Source organism: Numenius arquata, chromosome Z, assembly GCF_964106895.1.
Source record: "Numenius arquata chromosome Z, bNumArq3.hap1.1, whole genome shotgun sequence".
Classification (NCBI taxonomy): Eukaryota; Metazoa; Chordata; class Aves; order Charadriiformes; family Scolopacidae; genus Numenius; species Numenius arquata.
Genome location: NC_133616.1, coordinates 55621626 through 55637828, shown reverse-complemented (window position 1 = coordinate 55637828; position 16203 = coordinate 55621626). Strand labels below are relative to the sequence as shown.

General features: G+C 42.7%; 1 protein-coding gene across 1 annotated transcript in view; it reads left to right on the top strand.

Annotated features, from left to right (window-relative positions):
- Nucleotides 1–15556, top strand: part of MARCHF3 (membrane associated ring-CH-type finger 3) — a 79218-nt gene extending 63662 nt beyond the window's left edge. Inside the window, exons 5-6 of the mRNA XM_074166346.1 lie at nucleotides 9891–10100; nucleotides 15083–15556. Of these exons, the coding sequence (XP_074022447.1) occupies nucleotides 9891–10100; nucleotides 15083–15241 (369 nt within the window). The 3' untranslated portion in view covers nucleotides 15242–15556. The remainder of the gene's footprint in view (nucleotides 1–9890; nucleotides 10101–15082) is intronic.
- The last annotated feature ends 647 nt before the right edge of the window (nucleotides 15557–16203 follow it).

Sequence of the window (16203 nt, the reverse complement as noted above, 5' to 3'; positions counted from 1 at the left end):
TTTTTTTAACTCAGATTATTTTCCCTGGAAGAATTGTGTTTCTGAACCATGAATCAAGCATTATGATGGGGGTTTACCCCTCCGTCAGCGCTCAAGGAAAGTGATATGTGATTGCCATCCACCATTTATTTCTTTTGCCTCCTGCTATATTGGGTGAAGGAGCTCTGTGAACTGTCCTTCATCAAGTCAAAGAAGAACACACCAGAGAATGCACACATTTAATCTCCTCCATGGGTGTTTGTTAAAGGTTGGTCAGCCAAAAGGACTGGTCTCCTTTACAGTTCCTTGTCTCCATACTGTTGGCCTCCCTGTTTCAATGTGCCCTTTTTGATTTTACTGTTGTCGGTAAGAATTGCTTGCTGTTGAGCCTTCACAGATTTTATTAAATGGGTGGCTAATGCACTGCAGAGCCCTCTCCTGTCCCATCTGACTTTCAGCACTTACACTGCCATGTTTATGGACCAAGCTAACTGAGTGGGCGCTGTCACACTCCCTCCAGATGAACCTTCTTCTGTTGTGACAGAGGCTGGGCTGATACTCCTCCTCTCTCCATTGGGACCTGGGACTTCCTTATTTCTCAGTCACTCGTGAACTTGTTCACAATGGCTGCACTGGAGAGAACGTGATATATTGTTGTAAAGGAGCAAGAGATGGATTGTGATAGAAAATGAGTTTTTTTCATACTGAAGATCACCGAGTCCTTCTGTTCATCTCCCTTCTGGAGGGCACCTGGCAAGTTCTGGCATGGAAAATTGAAACCACCAACATCAATCAGACATAATCTACTGGAGCATAAGCTTTCTGTAGCATCTTTGGAGCTGCCATTTGGAGTCACTTTTTTGCTAGACAACATGTTGCCATTGAGGCACTTGGCAGGCACCGGCAGAGCAAGTCTAGCCATTTTGCTTGATTTCAAAGTTCCTCCTTCAGATAAAGGGATTGTTTGGAGACATCCACAGCCAGTTAAAAGGACCTATTTGCCAGTAATCCAAAAGACATCGTCCATTTATACATTAACCAGTACATGCTCATTCCCCTCAGTCCCAGGGCTCTTGATACTGCAAAATTCAATTCAAGAAGTACAGGCAAAGGTCTGAACCCACTTCTTCTACTGTGTGCTGGATGCACAGCACCCCTGTACAGTCTGCTGGAAACTAGAGGCGTGCAGGACGTGTGTTTGGCCACATGGATATCTCATTGTGAATGTGCCTGGGGATGATGCATCTCAAAGGAAAAAGCAGCTGCTGCTGAATAGCTCTACTTCTGCCTCCCATGTCTTGGTTACCCCACTGTCAGTGAGAGCCTGCATACAGGTGATGCAGGGGACCCAGGCTGAAGCAGCAGGAACTCTTAAGACACCAGAGGAAACAAAAGCCGGTGATGTGGTGGTTGACTTGCATAGAGCTGTTGTTCCTTGTCACAAACCTGGAAGGATCTCAAAACACCCACAGTGAAATCAAACGGCAGTAATTTCAGGTAGTGATTTTTATAGAGCTTCCACTTTTATATAATCTGCTCTTCTAATGCAACCAATCCACAGAAAGAAATCCACTCTAGAAGTGCATGACATTATTCACATAGGTGCTTTTGCTATGTTTCAGCATAAAGATTAGGCAAGCTTTATTATGAGTATTATACATCATCTTTATTTCTATTTCCATATTGCTTCTATGTTGCTTCCACTTGCCTTAGTACAGAAAGAGACACGAAACACGGCAGTACAAAATGTATTTGTGCGCAATAAAATGTTGTTAGAAAACAACCAGCTACAACATAAATACGGTATAAAAACATTATGTGACCATGTAAGTCAGGTTTGCATTGCTTGTAAGTTATTTGCATGTTTTAAACCAACCAGGATTTGGTATCTATTGGTTCATTTTTTGCAAACAAACAAACAAAGAGAAAACACTTAATTAACAGTATAAACTCAGAAGCAAAACAGCATGACTAGAAGAAAAATGAAAGTCAGGATAATCTTCATAATATTTCTCAGAAATTAACTTCAGTTTTTCCCAGTTTATTGCTGGCTGTAGAGCTCATGCTAGAGAAGAAAAATAAATTAAAAAAAAAACCAACAAAAAAACACAACTAAAACCTATATCTATGCATGAAGTAGTTAAGATGAGCTTATATTATAATTTAAAATTTCCAGAAGCCTTACACTGAAATATGAATTCAGTTTTTGTGCAAGACTTTGAGTCATGCTGGTTTTATCTTGGGATTCTTTTTACTTATTTTTCCTCTCCACTGCTCAGTGAAGCAAGTCATTAGCATTAAATTACTGTAATGAAGAGACACCAGATTTGCTACACATAGCTTATAGAAGGATCACGCTTAAAGCCAGAAGGAAAATGGTGACTCAGTGTAGTCACCAACAAGGGAAACTTCCATGAATCTGTGTTTGGAGGAACTGCAGCTGTCAATACAGCATGTTAGGGCTGGGAGCAGATAACTTAAGTGTACATCTTCCCTCCCTTCTTGACCCTAAAAGGGCAAAATAAGATGGTGATGCAGATGCTTTTTTACCTAGTTGTCTTCAGCTGTGTAAATGCCCCCTCTCCACCACCCTGAAACCCAAGTCACACGGGGAGAATTTGAAGCAGCCATGTAGACTTCCAGTAGAAGTATGTCTGAGTTAAAGTATTTAAAAAAAATAAACAATAAACTCCCCAACACATACAGTTTTAGAAACATGACCTCTTCAAGATGCACTTTTTACACCTAGAATACCATACTCTATTCATTTGCAATGAGGAAAAATGCAGACACCAAAACAAGCTGTTCTCTTTTCTATAAAGAGAAATGAAATAGTTGTTTTATGTTTTTTATGGAAAATTTTTCTACAGTGCTTGACTTTTCCCAAGCACAAATCTTTCTCCTAGTACTGACAGCAAGAATGCAAACAAGAGCAACCTACCACCCCCAAAAAAAAACCCCAAGAAAAAAACCAAAAATTACTTGTCAGTGAACAGACTATGCCTTTAAACCATCACATCTGTAACTGCTTTTTCCTAAATTTAAAGAACTTGTGATCATGGGCAAAAAATGTTGAGGAAAATTCCCAGGAGAAAGTAAATGAACAATCAGAGAGGAAACAGCTGCTTTGAAGAAGGCCAAATGATATTCTTTAAGGACTAGCAAGATGAGGGAAGATGCTGTAGGTTTTCAAAGTTACAGCTATTTTTATTTTAGATAATGGTATTGGTGACTTTTCTTTGGGCATCATGATTCTGTAATACAGTTCTAAACTGCCTGGCTATCATTTCTTTAGCATTTCCTGTCACCAATAGGAGCCAGTCAAAGTTTGCTTTTTCTACGGAAAAAAAAAGTGCTAAGATGAAAAGTTTTATTGCATCTGTCTTTTTGGAGAGCTACCAAGCATTTCTTATCTATCATGTCTTTAGTTTCCATATATTTGAACTTGTAGATAGGACATTCGCAATGTGTTGAAAAATGTGTTGCCAATAGCAAATTGGCTTTGCTTTTGATTTAAAATGCAAAACGTGATTTTTGTGGATTGATTTTCTTAAATGCATACATTTGTCTGCCTAATTGGAATACATTCATCCAAAATGGAACGTGAGCTTCTAAAAACATACAGATAGAAGGAAATACTGCTTCTCCCACAGTTCCACAAAATCTTTTTTTCTTGACACATCTTGAAGTCTTTTACCTCATACAAGCATCACCTGAAATATAAACTAAAAGTGGGTAGTAGGAAAACAGAATAGCAGTAAGCCCAGCTAACATTAAAGACTATAAGATTGTTTAATTGGACCTGCAAGAAATTTCATAGATTTTTATAGCGCAGTTTAGCAAGCTCTGTTGTTGGTTTTCACAATCAGAGATTTACCAATCCTGTTTTTAGACATTAAAGTTGTATAATCCAGAAACTGAACACCACATCTGCTGGGCACTGTAGTATTGCTACTTGGTGGACCATTGTATATCAAACTCCTGATTTTCAGCTGCCAAACTACCCAAGGTCTAGTTTGCAAATTCGGTTATGGTGTGATGGCAACAGCCTGTAGTACTCTCCTTGGACTTAGCTACCGCCTAGGGTTGGTTCCTATCTGCACTGTGGTATATTCTTTTTACAAAATAAAAAAAATTAAAGGTGTATCATGCACCACTCTTACAATGAATAACATTCTTTCCACTTACAAAAACATGCAAATGAAATTAATATGCTGTTTCAAAAAGTAGCTTGGGCTCATTGGACATCCACGATTAAATTATTCCCTGGAACTTGAGTTAAAATAAGGATTAAACTTAATTAAGAGGAGACTCAGTTACAAAAAGGCCATAATATTAGCATAATAAAGTTCTAGCTGTCAACAGGCTATCTGTTGGTCAGGTCCCAATCTGTGGGACCAAAGGAACATCTCTGCGAGCTGTCACCGTGGCCTTTCTAAAAGCACCCAGTGAGGACAATAACACTGTGCCAGTAACTGAATATTTGATCTAAGCAGAAACCCAAAAACTGAAATATAAATATTTTTCCAACAGAAGAGTAACTGTCAAATATTTGTTTTCCTTGGCAAAACATTAACCTAGAAGATTTTCAAGTCACCCCAAATGTTTCGTTGCACTGAAAACAAACAGACATACCATTCTGGTCCGGGAGACTTTATTTTGAGTTACACGCAGTTAAGCTTAGTTTAAAAACATTTCACTGAAATAGGTTAAAACAAACTTTTCAAGTAAAACAGTATTTGAACAAAACGGTTCAGATGTAATTTTTATTTTTTTTTTACCAATAACTGGACCTTCTGGTCTTTAAAAATGTCCTTCATTCAAGAGAAACACTCCAAAAACCCCACAATATCAGTCTTTCTTTGCTTAAAGCCCAAGGCAAAATGCTTCCATTGGTCACTGCTGGCATGAAACCAGAAATGACAATAATTGCTAGCAGTTTTGCTTGTGTACAAACTGCTTTCATCAGGATTCACTGCAAGATTCTTTCATCAAGAATCACTACAATCAGTGTGAAAGGAATGAAATTAACTGACATGTTTGATGTGTAATAAGCTATTTTTAGTTCAAAGGGAAACACATTTAGGGAAGACAATTCCTTCCTGTCTACTTCCCCCAGCTTCATATGTGATAACTATTTAAATACCTTTAACTAAAAAGCAATGTGATGGATTTTCTTCATACTTTGTGGTATCTTCTTTGCTGCTGGTATAACACCAGCAACATTTATGTAAAATCAATTTTCCAATGAAAATGTAGTGAACAAAAAAGGGCTTCCCAGTAGAAATAGGTTGTAGCCTTAGGATCTCATCTGGAAAACACTATGCACATACTTTACCTAGCGTTTGTGAGTCATCTAATTGAAGTTAGATCTGTGGAGGGGGTGATTCCAGGATTTGGCCTTTGGCAATGAGGAAGCAGCTCAAATGCATGGAGGTGTTTTACAGCAGTTCTCTGCTGGCAACTCATTCATTTAGGTTAGATAAATTCCCAGTCTGAGCCTCTCCAGCGTGTTCTGGTCCTCGGTTGCTGCTTGTTCTGATGATTTCCTTCTCCAAATATAAGGCTTCACTTTGCTGGCACGTCACGCAGACATCTCAGCCTGGTTTTGTGTGCAGTTTTAAATATCAGGTAAAATTATGGAAGCCAGTAGTGGTATCATAGATCAAAAGTTTGCCAAATCCACGTTAAGCTCCTGAGCACTAGAGTTTGCATTCAGTTGATGAAAGGTGGAGACCCTCTGATGAAGGTCAAGAGCTCAATTTAACTGTTTTAGGGCAGATAATAATTCAAATTCAACTTTGCTTTGTGAAGCATCTGCAACAAATCCTTGAATGTGTATTACACGTCAGCCTATGAGGTGAAGGGGCCTTGCGTGTGTTAACAGTGTCTTCTCGCATCAAATGCAGTACAACAAACATCCCTTTCAAAATGTAAGTTCCTTCATAAAACTGTCGCAGCTTTGGGGGTTTTAGCCTACACTGCTTTTCTTGGGAGGATCCTCTGAAGGCTGGGAATTTTTTTCTGATTCTTACCCTAAATATATGGCCAACTATTATCCATTTGTTCTTAGGCCAACATTGTCCATTAGCTTAATTAGCACTTCTGCTTCACTGATGTCCCCCTTCTGTTCGCCCTTCTTTTGGCCATCCCCAAGATGCTTTTAGAGTGTGACTTTGCTTGGACAAAAGAGTCAAATTTTTAAAGTCCCCTCTTGTGGGGTGGGCTTTCCAATGCCCTTTCTATTTCCCAGTTGAAGTGATCCTGTCTGAGCAGAGGAGGAGACCCACCATGCTGTCTCAGGGGAGCTGCTGCCACTGCCAGCAGGCTGAGGCACACACCTTTACTGGGCGAAGAGACACGTGGCCGAAGATGTCGCCCTGCCCAGACTGATTGCTGGGGTTGCCCTTTGGGCAGTGCCCGTTCCCCAGTGGATGGAGGGTCTGGGTCATTTCAGCAACACCTGCCCCGTGTGGCCGCGCCTGGCTGAGCGGAGAGACCCTGTGCTGGAGCAGAGCGTGTGGTCCAGGCGACCACAGCGGCAGCAGCAGCACCCACTGCTGAAGTGATGTCATGGGGGAGCAGAGAGACATTACACAGCCATTGCCATTAGCTCAGGGCTTAGGGAATGTTTTCCTTCTGAGCAGACCCCGTTTGGTATGTGTGACTGTGAGGGATGAGGTGGGACCCCACGTTTCTTCGAGGGGGGGGATTCTCCTCAGGTGTGTGTCCGTCTCCAGGCACAGGGTGCTTTGCTTGTGTCAGTCATGAGCCAATATTGGGTTGTGCATCAGGCGCTGCACTTACCTGTTCTTGAATTTGTGCTTGCCGCCCTTGCTACAGTCAATTTGTGTCTCCTTACTCTGGCTCTCCACCTGTGTATCAGGAACAGGAATCACAGTTCACTTTAAGATAGCACTTGATAAAGCAGTGCTTTGCCAGGCAGGCCAGCATTTTGCTTCAAACGTGACCCTTTCTGTGATGCCCCCTTTTTTTTTTTTCCCCAAATGGAAATTATTGTTGTGAGAGTCTCAATTTACTGCAGAAATAATTTAGCACATTGACACATTTTAATAGGGCAGATTTCAGAGTATCATAGTGCAGATCTGACAGTTGCATTTGGCCTTACATCTCGTTCTTTGCCAGCAGGGTAGTCCCTACTGTACTGCCACAATAATTAATCTGCTCAGCACTTTGTTGGGATCGTTGTGTGGGTTTCACTTTCACAAAAGGATTTGCTGACTTGTCTTTTTAGCTATAAAGTAACTTGATAGTGCACATTTCCAAGACAAAAAATTGAAACCTAGAATCTAAACAGACACAGGTTTAGAAACACGTTCACTACTTCAGGAGAAAAATAGGTGCTGTGGCTGAAACCCATACAGCTGCCGAAATTACTTACTCGTCGCTTTTGACTTCCACTTCAGAACTAGTAATGAAATGTCTCTAACTTTTAAGGTTAGATTGTGGAATGGTGCGGGTTTTATCTATTATTTAATACTACTCTTGAATGTCCTAGCCTCATCTAATACCTGAATGGCTTGGATTTGCTTATTTGTTCATATGGGTCAGACAAGACATACGGAGTGCAGGGAGCCACCAGCTAGTGAAGCGGCCTCGCACCATTTTTGTCTCCTTAAACTTTCAATCAAGTTAGATGACACACCATAAAATGCTGTCAGTTCAAGTGCAGTTTACTGTGTCTTGTGGAAGTCATATGGCAGAGATCACAACACATGCCTTAATGCATGTGCTTCCTCGCATGTATGTATTCTTCCTGTTCTTCCTTCTCGCTCAGATCCATAAACAGTGTTTCTTGCACTAGCTGAGCTGCACGGATGCCAAAGGGGTCGCAACAGACTGTAATTTGAGGATGCAACCTCCACTAAATGGACTCTGAAGTGTTGCAGTGCGTTCTTCACCGCCCAGTTACAGGGGTGACAGTCAACATAGCGCTGAAATAAGGAGATGTTCGCATTTTAAGGTCTGCCATGCGAAAGTGGTGAACACCTGCAATTCCCATTGAGATCAAGGAGAAGTGCAGGCACTCAGCAATTCTCTTATGGGTCACCTTTTAAACAAATACTTTTCAGAAAACTTATTTACATTCAGCTTTAAAAGCAGAATCTCCACTACCAGACACATTCAGTTCCTCTCATTTTCCTGGCAGTTTCACATTACTGAGATGATGGTAAAGCTGAGGCAAACTTGTCTACTGATTTGCATCTTTTGCTTGTGCCAGATCGGTGACTACCTGTTCCTGGTTGCACTCAGTTTCTTGACTGTTATTTTACCCCATATGAAGATGGAGAGAAAATGCTGCATTTGTTCTCATGTTGTGGGCTAAGTGGGGAAAGATGAAGCAGGGTCTGAAAATAATAGAGGGGTAGGATACCTAGATGAGAAATGTTCATTTGCTCGCACAATGCTCTTAGCCTTGCCCTCTCTTGTCAAAACTCTTGAGAGTTTTGACTCCGCTGCTGCTCTGCTCTGCAGCTGCTATTCGTCTGGGTCATTGCTGTAGTGTTTTAACAGGGAAGACAAAAAAAAGCCCTGAGGTGGCTGGAAATAAAAGGCATTAACTAGTGAAGGGATAAAGTTGCCTCCCCAACCTTAGTTTCTGGAGCTGAAGAGACAGGACTTATACTGCCACGTATAATATGCTGTGAGGAATAAGAGGGCCAAACAGTTTAAAGGTGCATGAGCCTTATCCACGTCCACTGGCACAGAGCAGCTGCAGTGGCTTTGGTTTCTTGTTGCTCTGATGACCGATAATGCAATGGCTCCCTGGAGGAGCGTGGCTTTCCTTGCCTTCTGCATGGCCTCCGCACTCAGAGCTGGGGCCTGGGAGGTTGTGCCAGTCTGGGAATCAACAGCCTGCCCTGCGCAGGCAGCTGGGGTTATGGCAGCTCACTCCACCTCTACTGCCCGCTCTCGGCTTTGACTCCTCTGCTTAGATCGTGGGCTCCCTGGGGCAGACGCAGTCCTGTGTGGGACATGGTGTGTTCACCCTCGTTGGCTAAGGTAATATGTACAGCTCCCAGGCTGGTTGGGTTCCCAGATGCCACAGTAAGAAACACTTGCTATCCTTGGGAGTACTGTGCATACGGTTAGATGATCAAAGAACAACAAAAAAAATACAAAAGGATGCTGAAGAGCAGTTTTGACCAAATCCTATGGTGTACATTGGCAAAAATTGCAGGGCTGGGTAGTCTTCCTGTTCAAATATTGACTTGAGTGATGAGGTTTTTTTATTAAAAGGCCTCAGTGTACTATTGTAGGCTGAACTTCTTTCAGCTCTGCTATCTAAAATCCTCATTATAGAAACATGGGTGTATGGGCTTGATAGCTGGTAAATCGGCCTTCGTTCTAGCAGTTGACTTTCAGGCACTCTGCTTTGCAAGATTAATATCCTCTTAATAAAAGTAACCTTGTGTGCATTCAGCTCTGCTTGCATGTGGATATCTTAAAGCAAGTTGAAAATGGCTTTGCCAATATAACGAGTAGAATGTAAAAAAAAAAGTAATCATAATAGCATACAAAATATTAACAAACATTTTCTGCATTCTTGAGTTGTCAGGAGAGCATGTGATTCTTTCCACATTAAGGGAGTTTCTCAGAAAGTTCAGCAGCTGAATGCCAGGGCCCGTGCTACGCAAAACACTTCCCCTCCTGAAGGCAGCTTTTCCTACAGCTGAATAAACGCTGCGGTAGGTAGAGGTGCGCATCAGCAGGCAGCAAGGGGGAGAAGTTCAGGTGTGAGCTCTCTAGGGACAGCCAAAGCCACGTCCTGCCTGTGGTCCGTGTTCCCTCCTCGAAGGGGCAGGTCTGTGTTCTGCAAGCAAGCAGCTCATCTCAGGTAAAACGTCCTCCCTGTGCTGACACTTGCTTTGTCTGCGTTTTGCCTACAGTGGCTGAGGAACCCAGGACCCCAGCACGAGAAACGGACTCTTTTTGGAGACGTGGTGTGCTTCTTGTTTATCACTCCGCTGGCGACCATCTCTGGCTGGCTGTGTCTGCGAGGAGCGGTGGACCATCTGCACTTTAGTAGCAGGCTAGAAGCTGTTGGCCTCATTGCACTCACTGTCGCGCTCTTCACTATTTACCTCTTTTGGACCCTAGTAAGTATTGGTTTCCTACTCAACTCACAGGAGCAAGGAAAAGGAGCAAATCAGAAAATTAATTACACAGTCTACCTGCTGTAGAGCAGGTGGACTACTGTACAAAACATTGCTTATATTTACCTTCTGTACTGATAAATTTAAGTTACGCCTGCAAGAAACCTTTTAGTTCTACACCATTCAAGTTCTCTGGAAAACCAGAAAGACAGTTTGCCTTTGGGGTCAGTAATTCCCGAATCACAAACACCAGAGGGGATAGCAGGAGGGAGAGAAGGAAGTAACACGGAGGAGTTCAAGACAGATGATATAGGAGGGAGTTTCATCAAGGATAATGTGCAGAAGGTGGAGGCTCAGTGCACAAAAAAGCTTTAGGTGAACAAACTGGCTGCCAAAGAGGATTCATATTTTACTCTAACCCAACTTCTGGCCAATTTTACAATCCAAAAGCCTTGGATGTGGGTACATCCCATGCTTTCCCATGCATTCCTCCTACTCATTGTACTGTGGGAAGTCCACGGCAGAACACACACCCAGGTCTGTAGAAATGTAGCTGCCTTTGCAGTGCAGATTAAACCGCTGCCTTATTCCCATCCTGCACCCAGGTGTGCTGTCACATCCTAAAAGCCACTTGTTTTGTGCCAAGTCATTAAACTGACATCAGTTCCTGGCCACAGCACACCAACAAACTAGCAGAAATGGCCCAGCAGAAATGAAAAGAACCCAGAGAACAGCTGCCCAAATAAGTGTTGATCAAGCTGTGGTTTAGCAGCTCACTGAAAAACCCCAGGTTACTGTTGAGTTTGACGTTTCACACCTCTAGCTCTGGTGGGGGAAGGAGAACAGAAAAGTGACTGCAGACAGGGAACATTCACACTAACGGGGTAGTGCTTGCGCAATGGTGCAAGGCTGTGCTGCTGTGAGAGGAAAAACTCATCTCAGCCTGTGCTGCCCCAAGTGGGGGCAAGACCACTGTCCAGACCCAGCCCAAACTGCGACAGACACCCTGCCTGTGGGGCTGGCACAGCCGCTAAGCCCAAAGGGACAGTGCCCAGCTCTCCCCTCAGTGGGTATGGCCTCTCACACTGTATGCCTGACCTCTTCCAGCAGTTTTTGATGAGTGTAAGCTGCTGAGGAGGTGGCACTTTAAGAACTGCATTAGTAGAGCTAGCCCATGGCAAGAAACTCCTATGCTGAGCCCAGCGTAAGCTTGGAATAGGAGAGGTGGAGGGAAACACAAAAACCCCACGCTGCCTAACAGCTAGTTCCAAGAAAGCTATGGAAGGTGGCATCTCCTTCCATAAAGTTTTCTTCATTCCTAACAATGAAACCCTTTCTCATCCGTAGAGCACCACAGGCTAATTTTAGCAGTGCACAAGGGTAGGGAAAGCTCAGAGTTTTGCCTCAGCCTCCTGCAGGTTCTCTTTCTGTTGTTTCTGCTTCCATCTTCTGTGAAGCAGCAGCGCTGCCCTTTGACAGGGGGGCCATGTACTTCAGCAGTGATGTGGCACCTTTGTGTGTGACTGTCCTAGAAACCCAAATGCTGTCCAGTTTACCTAATATACATAATTCACAAGCACCAAAATGGTTCCAAGTTGGAAAGGATAGTCCGGCTAAGTAGTTGGATTTAATCACCCATGACACACGGACATACCTGACCTAGCTCATTAAGACTTCTGCAGCGTCTCAGTTGTAGTCCCTAACACCATCTATTGCATTTGCATTGTATGTGGCATAAATCCCTTCTGTTAACTTTATAACTTTTACTCCTTTAAAAGCATACAGAGAAATGTGTTATTGGCACTTAGAGAATACGGCAATAGTGAGCCTGCCATAAATGCATACTATGGTTGATTTTGAAATACAGTATCTTCAACATCCACTGAGTTGTGGAAGATGTAATTCCACTGGTCTGTTATTCAGACCAGCAGGAGGTGGATGGGCTAATGAAGCCCTGTATTCATCAGGGAAGGGCAAGGCAGGGAGCTTTCCAGGGCAGAGTAGCCCTCCTGGTCAGCATGGGGTTAATTCAGGGGGCAGAGCAGGGAGAAGCGGTGAGGACTCTCGGGCTCTCTTCACAGTACAGAAGATGCCCTCCTTGCCCCCACAGCATTAGTACTGGATGGAAGAGTTTTGAGGAGGTTTAAGTATATCTGCAGATTAAGTCAACAGGCTTGAGTGGCAGCGTTTTCACGCATTTTCTCAGAGGGCAGATTTGCAAGGCAGAGATTTAAAGCAACTGCTTTACAAATGGCACTGAGCACCCTACACATGGAAGACATGCCTGAGACCCATCACTCATGCAGGAAAGCCCCTGCCTACATTTGCCTTGGGGAGGCTCCACTCTCCCCTTGCCGTGCGGCAAGGAATGGACTCACCCGCCGGAGTGATAACCCCATCAAGCGCTTCAGTGGCACCTGCCTTTTAATTTTCAGAAATGAGAAAATCCGGTACTGCTTGCTCAGTTATGGCTGTGCAGGGAATATATTGAGTGCTGTGGGGTAAGTTAAACACAACGTGTAATATAAGGCTCCTTTAGGTCCTGGGAAAATTAAGAAAAGTAAAACTTCTTTTTACTTCCAGTAAATCAGCTTATTTTCTCTGGAGGCAAAAGCTGGCATATTCACACACCACAGTTATCCCAGTGAGTAGAGAAGGGGAGAGACGCTATTTTTAGCATCCAAGAAGCTATTTTATCCCTTCCTGTAAAACAGCCAAGTTCTCCATAAAATGCTGTTGCTTTTCCTCAGCATTTAATCATTGTAACAGATGTACACACACACACACAAAAAAAAAAAAGCGCCTGCTACTTCCAACAAGAAAGCTTCACACACAAAACAGATTGCTATTTAAACTAAGAATTCAGGGCCACACACTGCTTTTTCTTGCTCTCAGGTAATCTTGACTCCTGTAAGATCAAGTAGCAGGTTGGAGTACAACAGGATTTGGCCCTGTAGCTTGCAGTATAACATAATGGCTGGTTTGAAACAAAGACTAGCCCGAGTTAATTCAGAGTAAGACACTCCTCTTGCTGTCCTGTTGAAGAGGCGAACAAAGGAGTTGAGTGTGCCAGGGACCAATGTAACTCCGGCCTTTGCTCAGCATCTCAAGAGCTTTGCACCCAGTGTAACAGCTCTGGGTGAGCAACCCTGGCGCTGCGGCAGTTCAGTAGCTGACATCGCTTGGACACTGCCTCCAGGCAAGAACCCACTGTAAACAAGCTGTCAAACTTAACTAGGATATCCTGTGAAAGTGCCTTAAACAAGCAGTTAAAGCCTGGCCTAATGATGCGTGTGATGCTTTTTGAAAACTACACCTAAACTCTGTCTTACTCCTCTGAAGCAGTCGCTGCATTTTGCATGGCATTCATCTTTGCAGGTCTTGTGTGGGTTTTTGTTTTTTTCCCCTCCTCACATGATTTCTGCTGATACTGCAGTGCCTTGATTTCTCGTGTTTTCTTCATATACGATGTTCTACAGAAATGAAGATACAAACTTTTATTTTCAGGGGAAGCAGAGGAGATTGAAGGGTGGGGAATCAATTCACCGATTGGAAGAGCCGTCTTTCAGCAACTGCTTAGTGAACAAAAGCTCAATACGTTTCCCTTGTTAACAGCAGACAGCTGTGAAAAGATCTAATAAAAAAACCAAAACAAAACAAAACCAGGAAGTCTTTTTTTGTCCCTAGTGGGATTTTATAGAAAGGTAAATAATTTATTTAGTTAAAAGCACCCTTTTTTGCAATGAGGAAAGGGTTCTGAAGGACACGTTCATAGGCACATATATTACTTAATATCCCTCCATACCGCACTGGCAGCCAGCTTGTCATTGCTGTAGGGGCAGGAAAGCAAGTGGCGCAGCCCCTTTCGATAGCAGCCCACGCAGCCACTTCTCTGCAGTCAGCAGCATCTTCCACCCACAAGCACAAACCAAGCGTGTTACCTCCAGCCTTTATGGCACCCTTTGCCCTCTGAATAGCACTGACCTACAGAAGTGGCACACGTGCAAAAAATCAGTGACAAATGACCAGCTGCACATGAAGACAGAACAGCTAACAAGAGAAGGTTCCTCCTGTGCTCAGTGCCTGTGTCCCTCCTGCCCACAGCTCAAGAATATTATAATTGTCATGTGGCACATTCCCCCAAAAAGGTCCCGGGCCAGTTCACAGGTTTGTGAGTGGTTTGGGGTTTTTTGTGTTTTGTTTTTTTTTTTTTTTTTGAACTGTACATGTACATCATCTTACACAAATGTAACTTGCTACACTTGGCTGTCACTAAAATAAGCAGTAAACTATTTAAAAAAAATAAAAATATACAGAGCTAAGCTATCATGTATATCCATAGCAGTCAGTCATTTCTCTTCCACTATTAGCAGAACTACACTAGGATTGAAATTGGTTAGCTGGTAACAAAAAAAAAAAAATATTCAAAGACAATCTCAATTGAGACACACACATTGGCAGATGGCTCACACTCACCTTGTTGCGTATGTGCGAGCTTGAATGTGATGCGTTCAGCAATAAAGTGTTACACGGTGGAACGTACAACCCTGTCAGTGTTTGCACACAGCTTAGCTACCTGCAAGCCTTCACCATCCAGACAATGACATTATTTGCCAGTTTAACACCTTGCAGCATGACAGTACCCCAAATTCATTCTCATGTGGCTGCCAATAATTCTAGTTCTTGGGAAAGATGGAGGCAGGATGTCTGATTTTTCCTGTTGTAAAAGAGGGGAATGAGAGGTAAGCAACAGCAGAAGTTAGGGCACAGGCTGGTTTTCTTCTCTACTGTGGCAACCTCAGGAACAAACCATCTACACAGGAGGTCTCATCTTTGCCCGCTGCTTTTTGGTTGTTTTTATCCCACCCAGTTAGGCTGCTCATCAGCATTGTGTTACACCTGAAGGCGTTTCCCCCCAAGCCCCAGCTGATTTCTTGGAGGACCACAGTGACTCTTAACACGGTACACCTCTTTTCTCTCCCCAGGTATCCTTTAGGTATCACTGTAGATTATACAACGAATGGCGTCGGACCAATCAGCGAGTGATACTCCTCATCCCAAAGTCTGCCAACGTCCCCTCCAATCAGCAGTCCCTGCTGGGCCTGCAGTCTCTCAAAAGGAACTCAAAGGAGACCATCGTTTGATTGGGGCAGTTCTGCACAGGGGCCATGCACTATTAAGTAGATTTCTCAAACTCATTGGGGTCAGACACCGTCCAGAACCCAGGAGTGTGCTACTCTGATTTACAAACTCTTTGCTGAGGGGAAAAAAAAAATAAAAAAAAAAATCAGTTTGAATTCAAATCATGGATGCTGCAATCATATATTTGCTAAGCTGCCAAACTTGTTTATTTAGCAGATACTGTACGGAATTCTACAAACTCATGTTAATATTTGCATCATCAAGTGATGCAAACTTTTTTATTGTTTAAAATATTAAACTATCGTAATTAGCAATGCAAAACAGGTTTAAAAAGTGCTTTGTTTTTATAATTTCCTGTTCCTACAGTATTATTTCTTTAGGTAGCTGGCAGCAACCAGCGCTACTTTTTCTTTCCTAAAGCACAGCAATAGCATTCCCCCATATGATTTTATTCAGAACTCCTTTATACCAATATTTCGAATTATTAAAATTTGTGTGTAATGAGTTCTACAAATTGGCATATTATTTAAATGCTATAAAGTGATTAGGAAATTAATCTTCTCTGTTTCCTATTTGGCAGGGAAGTTCTGATAGGAAAATTATGCACTAATAAATTTAGCATGTGCAAAAGAAAGAAATGACAAATCACATTAATCTTCCTACTCCAAAGTGTTCTAGTATGTGCCACTCAGGAAAAACTAATTGTACTTTTTCCCCTCAGAAGCAACAAACAAGGCACTACGTTCTGCACCGAAGTGCACATTCTGCTGGTGTGAACTGAAACTTAGCCCATTTACTCTGCATTTCCACCAAGCTGAATTTAAGACTTATTTTTGAAAGGAAAACTCTGCATACATAATGAGATGATTAGGCATGTTTTAGGAAGCAGGAACTTGTCTTGCATATAGATTAGCATTATTTCGAAGCTGCAGAATTTTCAGCTTGACAGGTAGGTTTAGCAGAA